Source organism: Apteryx mantelli, chromosome 30, assembly GCF_036417845.1.
Source record: "Apteryx mantelli isolate bAptMan1 chromosome 30, bAptMan1.hap1, whole genome shotgun sequence".
NCBI classification, from domain to species: Eukaryota; Metazoa; Chordata; class Aves; order Apterygiformes; family Apterygidae; genus Apteryx; species Apteryx mantelli.
Window position 1 is genome coordinate 4,082,503 of NC_090007.1, and position 14,232 is coordinate 4,096,734.

The 14,232-nt window shown below is 44.6% G+C and overlaps 1 protein-coding gene across 1 annotated transcript in view; it reads left to right on the forward strand.

Annotated features, from left to right (window-relative positions):
* The window catches only part of FBN3 (fibrillin 3), a 111,382-nt gene that overhangs the window by 48,437 nt on the left and 48,713 nt on the right, over positions 1-14,232 (forward strand). The window contains exon 9 of the mRNA XM_067312582.1: positions 11,477-11,602. Within this exon, the coding sequence (XP_067168683.1) occupies positions 11,477-11,602 (126 nt within the window). The remainder of the gene's footprint in view (positions 1-11,476; positions 11,603-14,232) is intronic.

The following is a 14,232-nucleotide window of genomic DNA, read 5'->3' on the forward strand; positions in this document are numbered from 1 at the left end:
AGCATCAAAGTATGTTAGAAAATGTACTGCAATACGAATTTCTGGTCTATTTATCTCCTCCCCAGAGTTGAGAGCATGGAAATAAGGAATAGAACATTCCTGATCTTCTTTTAAACTAGAAAGAGGGTTTTCCTGCAGGTGTTTTCTGAAAACATATTTTAATCTCAGCATAGACTCATTGAAGAGAAGGGATCTCTGGAGGGCTCTAGTCCAAACTCCTACTTAAATCAGTGCAGGCTTCAAAGCTACACAGGTTGCTCAGGGCCTTGTCTGACTGAGTTTTGACAACTCAAAGGATGGAGATGCCTGCATTCTTGGGGTTCTTGTGCTAGGGTTGCACTGCTGTCATGGTGAGGATTCTTTTCCTTATATCCAATTGGAACTTATCATTTTGCAGCTTGTGACTAGTTGCCTCTAGTTCAGTAGAGTAACTGGAAGGAAGACCAAGTGAGTGAAGTGTGACTAACTGGGATGGTGATGGAATAAGACAACCAGAACTAACATCGTGGTTCTCAGTGTACTGCAGAAGACCTGATTCTGTAAGATGAGGGTTTGGAGCATTCAAATGCAGTGTTGCTTCACTGACTTGGTGATATTATTCCAAACTGACATGTTGACCAGAACCTGAACCTTGTGCTTGAGTACAAAGCAGGCATAAATGAAAATCTGGTATTAGAGGCCTGAAATGCCAGTCAGCAGCATGGCTGTGAACATCCCTCCTTTGAGCCAGTGAGCCTGATACTGTCCCTGCCCCTCAGCTACGTGCAGAACATACCTCCCAGCAGCTCCACAGCCTGTCTGGCTGCGCTGGCATTGTGCTCACCTGACTGCTCTGCTGGACGTGAGCATTACGGAGGATTCAGAATGCATGTGGGGGCACCCTCAGCTGCGTTGGTCTACCACCTGGTAAGCTTGCCCACACCTGGAAACACGTATACTTTGTAGACATTAGCAGTCAGCAGGAGGCTGTTTTTTCTGCCTTTCTGATTGCTTTATGACATGCACCTTGCTCATCTTCACCTGAACTGTAGATGGGAATGACCTTTCCAGCCTCAGTATCTCTCCTGAAAATGATACAATGCTTCGGGGTGGGGGGGGGTTGCGCTTATAGTTTGGGATCCTCTAAGGCAGTAAAATTATCTTGGAGCCAAGCAGTAGAGAATGTAGTTTGGCTCTTCTCAGCATCAGCCTTAGCATGGAGCTGTGGACAGGCTGGGAAGCTTAGTGGACTTTCAAACTCTCTCTGTCAGCTGATGGAAGGGAGCTTTGCAGAAACTATTCTCTGCCTCTTCTGCATGAAATTTGGAGGAGTCTGAGCATTAGTTACCTTCCAAACCACTTCCATGGAGGGCCCAGCTGCCTTGATATATGTATCCAGATCAGCAGGTGCAGCTCTGCTTTGAATGTGTGAGCAAGCTGATCTGCAGTGTCAGTAGTCAGATCCCCATGTCCGCATGTAGGGCTGTAGGTGACACACAGGGTTAGACTCAGCAGCTCAGCAGGGTCTGGAAGGCAGTGCAGGGGGAATTCTGCCATTTGCAAGGGAAATACTTTCCAGATGGTTGCAGACCAGAAGATGAGTTTCATTTGCAGTAAGGAAGTCTAACTGTGTCAAGACTAGTTGTGGTGGTTAAAGCAGAACTCACTTCTAGAAGCCCCTGGATCTGCTGTTCACTCACTGATTTGGGAAAAGTTGCTCCGTTGCATTACTTAGTTAAATTCAGGACTTACCTACCCAGTGACAGGCAGTATCTTAGACACCTGTTCCATGCCATAAGGCACACACTTCCATAGTGTGTGAAGCATGGAACAAAAGCAGAGATTAGGTACAGTCAGCATTTTAACACTCACAGTGCCACCAAATCGGGAGTCTCTATGCTGTTTTGATAGCCTGACTCCAGTTCATAAGGTCTAATTTCAGCAGCTCCTTTATCACTGCTCTGCGTGTTTCTGGGAGGTGTGCAGACCTCTGTAGGAAGGACGTGCTTTCTCCAAGCATTTTGCAGTGGTTTCCAAGGGTCAGACTCATACCTAGTCAGACAGGCTGCATCTCAGAGCTAGAGGAATAAATATTCATTGTATTTTCCAAACATCTGGCAAATGAAAAGGAAAACAGCACTAAACTTTTCCTGCCTTGGTTATTTAAGGTCTTTCCTACATATCTTAATGAAACCCCGCTGACCTGCACTTGCCATTTTAGGGATGAAATGTGTTCATTTTGCTGTTGTGACTGTAGTCCCACCTAGCAGGGCTTCAGGAACTCAACATCCCTTTCATTCCTATCCAAGGCTCTGTAGTAATCAAGAAAAGGGGTGATGAATGCACTGGAATCCAGATGTTTAACCTGGAGTTTGTTTCCAGGTGACAAAGTCATTTACAGTGGCAGGATTGTAGGCAGCTAACTGTTATACAGAGAGAGTACTCAAAGGAGTCAGCATGCCAGCAACCTACCTCCATGGTGCTGTAGGTTTCACAGCATACATTGCCCCATGGGGTTTCTTCCAATAATCAGTTCTCAGGGAAAGGGGCATCACTGCTTCCAAGCGACTCTTCCAATATCCCCACCCTCCTGCAATCCAGCCATTTTCCTTGCTAGTACAATTCTAGTAGTCTCTATGTCAGTGCATAAAGTGTGACCTGGGACCAGCCCTTCAGAAAACTTTCCCAGGGTGAGGCACCAGCTACAGAGGTTAATCCTTCAGAGACCGTGGACATTCTTTTAAGTTGAGAAGACATCTGTGCCAGTGGATCTTCCTTGGCAGGATACTAAGAAGCTTTCTAAAACTTGAACAGAAGGTGGTGTCCAGCATCCAGGGACATGGGACCAGTGGCTTACCCAAAAGAGCCCTTTTATATGGATCTCAGGTGAAGACCCAGTTCCTCAGACCGAATAAGATCTCATGCAACTTGACTAGCCGATGGGCAAAGGCTGGACCACATGAGAACCCTGGCCCAAACTCAGGAGGCAAAAAGCTGCTCTTGCCTGGTCCACCTCACCCATGCTGGCTGGGGACCAGGAAAAGCACATATGAAATCAGTTTAGCTGGAACCTCCTATTCACTAATTCTAAAAACAATGCATTGTCCGAATCTGTCATCCAGATGCGAGGGGCCTCTGCATGGGTTCGCACTTCCCGGAATGCCTGCAAAAGCAGCATGGTGTGGCCATAAACAGCTTCCTTTTGCTCTCCTTCCTGGCTAGCCATAAAAATAGACATCTCCAGTGTCTACAGTGTCTGCTCCATCACTTATCATTCCTCAGTTGCTAAGGAGACCATGATGTTTTCCTTTGGTGTTATTTACTGGCCTAGGGGTCCTTCTGGGAGAATGACATAAACATGAGAGGTGCTCTAAACTAACAGTGTTGAGATGGTTTTGAAAGGATTTTTTCCCAGACAAGAATCGCCAGCATGTCCCCACTAGGAGAAGAAAAAGAGGATACTTTTGTCTGGGCCATCACTTCTGTCCCTCCAGGATATGTACCCCATGTGAGTCTCTAGAACTACATGAATAGGGGAATGCAGAGTCAGCATCTTGACAGGGGTTCATCTTACACTAACACTTTATAAAAACAGGGAGATCTAGGCCCTGCCTCAAAGAGTTTTCTCCACGCTTTGATGTTTTAGGAGTGAACTATTTGGTATGGCAGATAGAGCACCTAATTCCTGATTTGCTGAAATGTCTGTACTGCCCAGGTGGCTTGTATCAGCCCAAGCGAACTCTATACACTGGGCCAAGGGTTTTAATCAAAATAATGACAACAACCATAAAAGAGAATCTTTTCTTTATTGAGGCGTGCTCCAAATATAAAATCTCAAAGCTGCAGGAGTTCCCTTGTTGAATCTATTTGCACTAACTTCGCAGCTGGTGAAAACAGTGGTTTCCCAGCTTGCACTGAGACCATCTAGCCTTAGGAAGAGGAGATGGGCTCCTCCTGTTTTCAAATTCCTCATCCAAGTCCAGCATCCAGGAGATATTAAAACTAGCTTGAATGTCTTTGTTAAATTCTTCCCTAGTTCCCAGGATCTTTTATTTTCTGCTTAGAAGATTCCTCCTGGGGAGTGAAGTTAGCAGATGGGATTGCATTTGAGCCAAAGGTCAGAGCTCATGTCACTGTGACTGCTGATTGATGATGCCTCCTTCATTAACACAGCACCATGTACTACTAATCTTCAGGCTGTTTGTTGGTGGGAATAGGCAGGAGTGGAGATAATGTTGTTAGTTTCCCATAGTGATACTTATCTCTCAACACAAATGGCACCTGGAATCAAGGCTCCATTTTCAGTTCCAGAATCCCTGTAGGATAAAGACACTTTCTTATGCAAGATCTGCTATGCTGATAACACAGGCCAGCTCAGGCCCTGATCTCCCAAGCATGTGAGGGGGCTGCAGCCAGATACACAGGATGAGTTTTGGTCAACCCCAGAAGGAAAAAGATGTCCTTGTTCTATCTGCAATACATGAAAAAGTGCGCACAACATCAAGTTTGGATTTGAACTCAAATATTCTCCAAGTTCAGGGCTGCTCAGTTACAGAATTATTTGTGAAGCTCATCTAATGAATGTGACACTTTCAAATAGCCTATTTTATGCCTTTGTTCATTGTATTCTAAGGGAGCTCAAGGGATCAGGAGTTCCTGAGCTTGGGGCTGTGCAGCACATTATGAGAAATTTCTGGCACAGAAAATTGCCTGTTCACTTTCTGAAAGATATAAGCAGTCTGTGAAACACAGCAGGGGGGTGGAATGAGAGTAGAGAGGGCAAGGCTGCTCCCTTAAACCAGCACTGGAGACAAGCCCTTCTTCTTTGCAAAGGCCAAATGGCCACATTTATATTGTCTTTGTGTGAGAAGATAAGTGAGGAGGGCAGATGTTGTCAGCTTATGGCTGAATTGAGAGGATGGGAGGTAGTAGGCTTGGCCAGATCCAGAGCAGGGTCTGTTGATGTTTGCAGGGAAACTAGCAGTGTGTGAGTACTGAGAGAAGGGCACACTTGCAGCAGACTTCTTAACGCTGCTGGAAGAATTGTTGAAGAAGACGCAAGAAAGCGTTGCAGGTAATAGCAGTGCAAAATGAAGAAAGGAAACATCAAAGCTGAAATCAGACACATCTTACCGATACAAAGAGCTTTATCAAGAAATCTCAGGGAAGTGTGGGAGGGTGTTACACTGAATGCCATTTTAAAATTATCCTGGAAACAACCACAGAAATTATACTTAAGGGAGCAATTCCATGGCATGCTCTTACGGGTGGAATCCCTGACTGGATAAAGCTTTTCCTTCCACAATTTCAGTGGTTTTCTTCCAATAATTTCACTTCTTTTCTCCATAGCCCTTCTTATATTGCACAACACAATGCTAAGCCAGCTCCATTATCAGCAAAGTATGTAGTACCAGTGCCTCATCCAAGATGCTTTCCAATGCCCGTGAAGAAGTAAGTGTCTCACGTCCAGAATTGTTTCAGGATGATAGCATACAAGATACAATAAAGTACATTGAGAAACACCAGGCAAGTGAGCGAAAGGCATTGCTCTGTTCATCAAGCTCTGTTCAGATCAGTCCATGAGATCTCCCCTTCTGACAGTCTTCTGCATCTCAAGGAGACAGATTCTGCTGAGGGAGAAGAATCTTTAATTACAAATCTCAGCTCTTTCTACTCCCCTTATCCATTTAGCACTTGTAGAGTGATATGTTAGATGCTAGTCATATCCCTGTGGGCTAGTCTGCAAGCCTAGCGGGACACAAAAATCCTAATTTTCTAATGAAGGCAAGGCTTTGTTTTTTACTCTGTTGAATCTCATTCATATTTCTAAATTGGAGGGAGCTTTTCTACGTTTTCCATGAGCAGAGCCAATAGACTGGCCCACTTTCTTCCTGAATGGAACATGATAGCCGTTTTATTAGCGTGTTTTCAATTTTCTTACAAAATGTCTACAGAAGAGCTCATTGTTTGGATATATTAAAAGCTCATTTACATGGATTTGGTGTGGTTTAGGGGGTTCCATTACTCTCCTCTGTGGTTTCTCTGTGCTTTCTAGAAGGGAAGGTCTGAGAGTCCTGTGCACTGCACGAGAAAGAGTTGATGAGACATTACCTCTGTTACTTGACAGAGAGGTGTTTTCTCCATCAAGTCCTCGTGTTTTAGCAGATGGAAAGGTTGGGGTTTGAACATGATTGTGGGCACCTGTGTTGGATGAGCTTTGCAGACTGCAACTCTCTTTCTGAAGCTCTGTAGCCTTTGACTTCCAGCATTTTCAGCCTTAAATGATCAAGCCAAGTCCAACCTAGCGAAATAGAGACCAGGTCCAAAATCAACGTTTGCATTGAATTCTGCCATTGTCTGAGGAGCAGAGTGCACAGAGTATTGCTTTAATTCTTAACAGAGAGTTGGAAAAATCAAGAAGTAGCCAGGTTACAGTTGGAGGAATTTGCTGTCCAGAACTGGCAGCTGGGTGTTAACGAGAGGTGTACATGTGTGTCCCACTGGGTCAAGCCCTCCATGGACTTCAGCTCGGAATGAATCTAAACTATAAGACACATTACGGAGAAAAAATATAGAAGGCAGATGTAGTGGGGAAGAACTGAAACAGCAACAAAGTCCAGAGCTCACTACCAGCTCTGTTTCTCAAAGTTGCTTTTTTTCTGCTTATTGGGTTGCTAACACCAGTCTTACATGAGCTGGGATTTTCAAGAAAAAACAATGTTGCAGATTGATGTAACCTTTTGAATTGACTCTGTTTTTCCTCAAGAATGGAATGGGGTTCCTGTCCCCCCATCACACACTTTTTCTTGGATGACTGATGCAATGTCATAAGTATTGATCTAATAAGATGCCTACCTTTCAGCTGGCCTCCAGCCCTCTTATACAGTGAACTTCAGGAGAGCTGTGCAGAAGTTTTAGGCTGTTTTTTCTAATAGTACAACCAGTGTTCGCTGCATAAAATTCCTTTCCTTGGCATGTTCTGCAAATTGTAACCCAACACAAGCCTGTAATTAAATGACAGGGGAGGCTATAGTGATAAAATCTCTTTCCCCACAGGGGCCCAGGTGGGGGAAGTGTTTTCTGTAGATTTGTATTGCCTTTCTAGGTTTCAAGTCATGCCTGTCTGTTGCAGGGACTCTGAGCATCAAAGAGCTAGAGGAACTTTCCAGGCCGGAGGCAATGATTCTGCTGTATGCAAAAGGCAGTTGAAATCTGCAGTAAGCCGAAAGTATAATTCTAGCCTTCCTAAGAAGCCAGGAAAATAGGAATGCATCGTCCCCTCTTGATATGTCATCGTTTAATCTGCCCCATGCACTTGGACTTGATTTTATGCATAGAGATTACACCTTCAGTGTAAAGTTGTCTACTTTATTCCAGCCTGAATTTATAAAGCCTGAGCTTCAATTTTCATCTTGTCTTTTCTGAGACTGCAGAGCACTGTGCTCACAGCATCATCTTTGAGTGTTGCATTTCTATGATCCATTCACATCTTCACATTTTCATGGATAAATTAGTAGATTGAGTTCTACTAGTTCTTTAATATCATGCAGGTTTTTCCAGGCTTTGAATCATTCTGCTATCTAGACTCTGAACTCCTCCAATTAGGTAATATCCTATTGTAAGAGCCAGTGTCAGACAAAGCTGTGGCATCCAGGAATGATTTTACAGAGGTAACACCACCTCCCTGCCTCTTCTCGGTATTCAGTCTTCAGTTCTGCACTAGCATGGATAGCCACTGCATGGCACTGTGAGATTGCAGTCAGACATTTCCTTCCTAATTCCCGAATCTTTCACAGTTTCACAATGTACAGGAAACAGCCTACCACCCCTCTGGGTGACCCACACCCTTTTCTCACAGAATACAAGGGCCCTTTCTCAGATCTGTCGCTGTGGCTCATACCTACTGCTGCTGGACATGACAGCCAGGTCTGCTGGCTCGCAGCACAGATTTCTGCTGATTCCTCGCTTGCCCTGAAGGAGTGGGTTCTGGCAACTCTTTCCATGTATGCATACGCTGCCTTTATCACTGAAGTCTGTGAGCTCAGCTCTTCCAAAGACATCCTCCATTCCCACTCCCAGATGAGTGGTCTTTGCTGTTCTGCTTGTTTTTTTGCAGAGGCCTCTTTGCCCTGCAGCAACTCTGATCTCCACACATGCTAATGCCATCAGGCTGTGCAAGGCTGTTATGCTGTTCACATCAGAAAAATCCCATCGAAGGACCTTAATTTGACCAGTTCTTTTTTCATTATCCTCCTGCCAGCCCCCGGCAGTATCTGAATTGCGTATAAAAATTCCCATATCCATTCACAAAAGTGCTACAGTTTTAAAATACAATAAATAAAGCTGCCTAGCAGAGATCATTTATTTTGATGATACCCAAAACATATTTTTTTTGTCATTGTGAAAACTCTCTGGCAAATGTTCCATCTGTCTTTTACCAACCACCTGGACCATGACCAGCAACCAACTGCTTTGGGTGCATTAATCAGAGGTTGAATTCTAATTCCAGATCAGCTTCTGAAACAGATTTTAGTTGTTAATAGAGACAAATCTACAACCCGTATCCAAAACTAGTCCTTAGAGTCAACAGCCACCCAAGTGTGGCTGGGGCCTATACATTTAACAGCATTAACATTTTGGTTTAAACTTTTTGAAAACAAATTTCCATTTGCAAAATTGCTAATTTGCCACTCTGTTCCCTTCAACTTACCCAACCTTCAGATCCTGCCTAACTGCTGCAGACAAAACTAGAGCTGGCTCTCTCTGTGTCATCTGTATAAGAACTTGTTGAGTCTTGTGCCCTGTCCTAACCCCTTTCTGTTACAGTCTGAGTTCTGTTAAGCTGCAGTCTATGGGCTTGCTGTGTGCTTTCTCATCTGTTGTTAACTAGGGCTTCCACAAGTGTATGCAGCTCTTTAAATACTCAGTAGAAGAAGAGCCAAAAAAATAATTAACCCAAGAACTTCCTCAAGGTTGTAATAAAAATGGCCTGGTTATTTTGGAAACCTGCACAGTCCTCCAGCATATCTTGTAGTGCCTCATCCTTCCACCTCAGTTCTTCCAGTGCAAATCAAAATCTCATCCTGAGCATGATTTCAGATATAGATGCTCTGTCTCAGAACCCAGGCTCTGGCAGCCAGGACTTTGGCGGTGGGGTTAGTCTCCATGGTTTGCTTTTCCAGTGGTGAGGGTCTGCCATATCTCCACATTAGAGAGCTGCTTGTAGAGCACATGCTAAGTTCAAATGGCAGAAGCTATATCACTATGGTGGTTATCTCTGAATTTCAGTACTTTTGCAACCTTTCTGCAATCATCGCCATATGTCTAGTCATGAGGGCTGACAGGCACCTCTAAACATCTGAGTTCAGCCCTTGCCCCCTTGAAAGACTCTTGTTGTGATGTCCTTACTTTCCATCCTCTTAAATTCAGCGAGGTGTGCCTTACTGGTGTCAGATGTACTGACAGACAATCCCATGCATGGCAGTGAACTGCTGGAAAATCAGTGTGTGGCAGAACTTGTTGACACAGATGGTCCTTCCTAGACTGGAACCCAGCTGGGGATCGTTTCCTACCCACTCATCTAGAGGGCACTGGCAGGGCAACAGATCAGGGAACATTAAGATTCCCAGATTCCCTGGGCTTCCTTTCAGCTGTGGTATTCGCTAGTATTTCTTTTATCTTCATGGATAATTAGGTGTGATCTCACTGAGGACTCAGTGTATCTCTCTGTCTTGCTAATCTTCCCTGTGACTAGATAAGTAGCTCAAACTATGGCATGCTCATGGGCTTGGAAAGGCTGGGCTGGAGGAAGGAAGAAAACCTAGGACAGAATCAGAAACTGAAGGAAAAGTGTCAGGTATAGTTCTATAAATAGTTTTTCTGCTTCCTAAAATCTGATGGTTCCACCTAAAATCATCAATATAGTCCTGTCCTGGGCTTGTTGCAAGAGCTGCTGGTACCACATAAAATCTCAGTTCCTTCCAGCTCCCAGCCTACTCTGCTGGTTGGCACTCAACAGGGACCCATTACCATGGCCTTCCATCACCATAAAACTAAAGCATTTATTTGGTCACGAAGTGCTGGTAAGAATTCAGGTCAGATATGATTCAATAGGTGGAGGGATTGCTTGCTAGATTGGTACATGGTATTTCAGAAGGTGCTTTAACAGGGGCAAAACTGCAAGGGAAGGACTTTCAATGCCCTTAGCACTTACGCTCCTGGCAGAGCATCTAGGAGAGCATCCCATCCCCCAAGCTATGGAGCATCTGACCTGGACTGCTCATCATCCCTTTGGCTGAACCTTTATGCAAACGGGAAGTGAGATCAAAGGAGTCTGCCTACAGCCGGCTGGGAAGGGGAGCCCAGTGCATGGGGGGAATTCGTTGATGCTGAACGCTGCTCCAGGAGCTCTTTAGATAGTGCCCATCTAACAGCGCTGGGAGAAGGAGCCGGAATCCAGAGTAGGTGTCTTTTGGGCACATCCCAGCCTGCTGGGAAGGGAATTTCGCTCAAAGAAAGGAGCATGGCTGAAGAGGCCGTGCTATAACTTTTGTCATACAAAGGAAGTTGCTTCTTCCTTCTCCAGCAGGCACCAAGGCTGGACTTAAGTGCCCACACTGTATTTGAGAAGCCCCAGCATAGCAGGAATGTCCACGAAGGACTGGTAGATGTAACACAGGACTTCCAGGAGACTTGCATTTTCCAGAGTGACTGGAAGGTAGGCAGAACTCCCTGGGGCATCTCAGATGGCACTAGACAGTGTGGCAACCAGTCTAGCAACAGGGAACCTTCAGTTCAAACTGAAGAAATCTGCATGTAGGCACCCAAATACAGCTGTCTCCATGTGAGCTGTGGATGTGAGTGGAGGTCAACACACTCAGGGGAGCCTGAAGAAAAAATCATTTCACTCTAAAATACATAACTGCTGATTGAGGATCTGAATACAGTGAAATGTCCAGATCTTCCTTGCCTAACTGGGAGTACAGATGCCTTTTCACCTGTATTTGGATGTCTAAATGTATTTGTCTTAATACATTGTTCACTGTATGGAGCAATTCAGTGAATAATGTAAGTGTCCAGTGTTTTTTAAAGAACATGATGTTGTCAGAAGCATCTCTGCCTTCAGAGAGTCCTCCAAGTCACTGGAGGGACTTGCTGCTCAGCCGGAGTCATGCACCTGCACAGATGTGTTTCTGTCTTGAAGCTTCCTTTGTGTTCCAGGGAGCTCAACTTTTTCGATCAGCCTACGCAAAGACCTATTCTTCAATGGAGAGAAGCAGATGACTCCATGAAACTCTCTGAATCACTCTTTGGGGGAGTCTTTTTTTCTTTCCTAATCCACTGGTAGGAGGCCACTAATGATCTCAAACATCCCATGACAGCTCATAACGCTAGCTCCTTTCCTGTGTGATCACAGCTCTGGCCCCATACCCGTTCATGGAAGGAAAGGAGATGATTCACAGGGAAAAGTGATCACTGCTGGTTTGTTCTTTTCTAGATGTGGATGAGTGTGGTGTAATCTCTGGCGTGTGTGATGGCGGCGAGTGTACCAACACAGCAGGCAGCTACGTGTGCACATGTCCACGCGGTTTCATGACCAGCCCCGATGGATCACGCTGCATTGGTAAGATGCTAAATCGTTCTCAGGACTGTTGCAAAAAGGTGAGTCTCTGAAATCCAGACCTCACATCATGATGGTGGTTTGCAAATCACTTCAAAGGTGCAGTGCTGTCCATGTAATAGCTAGAAGATGCTGTATTTCCAGTGCTATCCTTGCATATGCCATGGACTGGCTGCCATGCTCCACCTCAGTTACAGGTTCTGATACAGTCCTACTTGGCTGCTGAAGATCAGGGCTTTCTCCATCTCACAGCCCCACTGAGAATAGCCCTGGCTGCAGTTGTCCCAGTGCTCGGAGTGTTTGACAGGGGGTGGCTGGGGACTCTTTGAGGAAGACGTCTGGGATGGAAGGTGTCTGGCTAGGAGAGTGGTCTGTATCAGTGAGTGTGTTCGAAGAAGGATCATCGTGCTCACTCACAGAATTGCACCAGCTAGTGGGAGAAGCCCGGAGGCCACCCCTTTTTTCCTGCATCAGACATCAGCCAGACAGAGACACCAGTATTCACCCAACAACCGAATTGCAGGCACAACGTGGTTTTGGGGTGTGTAGGTCCAAGGGAAGGGCTGCAGGCCTTCCTGGAGCAAAGAGGGGCCCAGTGATGGGGAATATCCCACAGCTTCACATTCATTCCTTTGCAGAGGTGAAGGGGTAAAGGTTTATTCCAAGTGTTTGCCTAACCAATGCAGATAAACAGTGACCTTTATCGTTGCCTCTTCCTTCCTGCCTAAATCAAAGGTAGCAACTCACAAATCTCTACTGCCCCAAGCTAACAATCTTTAGGGCTTTAGATTAAAAATTGGCTTCATCGCTCTGAACTCAAGCTGTCACGAGTGAGCTGCTCTGCACTGAGCTGATTGTCTGGGATCCCTCTGCAGTCAGTGGAAAGAAAAAGATGCTTCCCAAGCATGGCTCAGTGCGCTGTAGACATCTATCCCCGCATGCATGTGGAGACTGCAGGCTTACACGGCTGTTGTATAAGCTCTTACACATTACCTTGTAGCCACCTTCCTCCCACAGTACTTGATTTTTGACTACCAAATGACTTCCAGGACTGTATGGAAATCACACTTGCGGTCCCCATCCTGCAGACTGCATGAAGGGCTCAGTGGGGCCAGTGTGCGACACTCCACAGGCTCTGGTGTACCTGTTTACCCCTGTTTTTGGCTCAAGGCGCCTATATTTTAAAGCTTACCAGAATTGGCTGGAGTCCAGGCAAGCTTTGCCTAGACTTACGACCTGTCCTGCCTCCAGACTACTGAGCCTGGAGTGAATCTTGCATGTTTAACAGATCAAAATTCCTTTCCAAGCCTTGCAAATATTTGATGGTCCATTTCTCTCTATAATAGACAACAGTTTCTATGATAAATAGATCAGCTCTCTGTTTACTTGCTCTCAGCAGGGACACTTACTTGAGTCAAATTGAATCCCAGAGTTTGTCTCACTGTTCAGAAAGTTCATTCATCTTTAGAAGGTCAAGGACACAAGGATTTATAAAGAGGAACTGTTACAGAAAAGGCAGAGATAAGATCGCTATTAGGGCAATGGAAATGTTAGGTACAGTTTTATGTTAGAAGTCCTGGAAATTAATACAGAAATATTTCATTTCTAAACTGTTTTATATTCACAGAATTTGGAGTAAAAATCAATCATGTTCTAGTTCCAGAAAGAAACTACTGTAAAGTGTATCATAAGAGTCACCTTGTTTGGGAATCTGATAGATTTTGACAAGAATGAAATTCTTTTCCTCCATATTTCCCACACCCTGCTGTAAGCCCAGAAGGATGTGATGGCTGTCTGATGAGTCATATGGACATTTCCCCTCTTTCCTTCAAACCAAGTACTTCAAGAAATAAAAAGTAAATATAATTAGGACCCCAAAGTTTAAAAATAGTCCAGAGCTTAGTTAGCTATTGTGGACTATGACTGCATCTGAACTTGATACATCATACTGCAGCCATTTCCCTGAGCTAATATATGCTGTTAGTGTTCTGTCACGTTTTGGGACAGACAATATTTTTTCTGGCAAAATGTGCTAATTTAACTCTGGGGTGCTGTTGTCCCATGATCCATATTTTGCAAATTCTGTTTATATAGTTTGGAGGATTTTAGTGCTCATTTTGAGAGTTTACAGTATTTTAAACCCACAATTTATGTTCTATGAAACAAATCAAATAAACGGTGTGTAAAACTGGAAATCAATAAAAAATTAAAAACATTAAAGCATGAACAGCTTCAAGAGAGAGCAGAAGAGACCTTGTACTAACACCTCCCAGATGTTTAGACCGGAAATGACCACATTGTCTCATATATCATGGCACACCAGCACTGGGTATGTGGTGACTTTATAGTGGCAGCCTTGATCCATTTCCCCTCCCTTTTTAGTAGAGCAAACACCTTTTTATTGCATTTGAATAATCTCCTGCAGTTTTTGCAGCTGAAACAGCAAGACGTTGAGCTTGAGTTGATCCCAAATCTCGTTAGCTGCTTTCACTGCCTTCCTCAGTGAAATGCAAACAGCGGCATAGCTGGAGAAAGTCTGTCATAGTTTGAAATGAACATTTATTGAATGATCCAACCACCTGTGCTTGACACAAAGAATCCGATTCCACACATGCTCATAACAGTTTCATTCA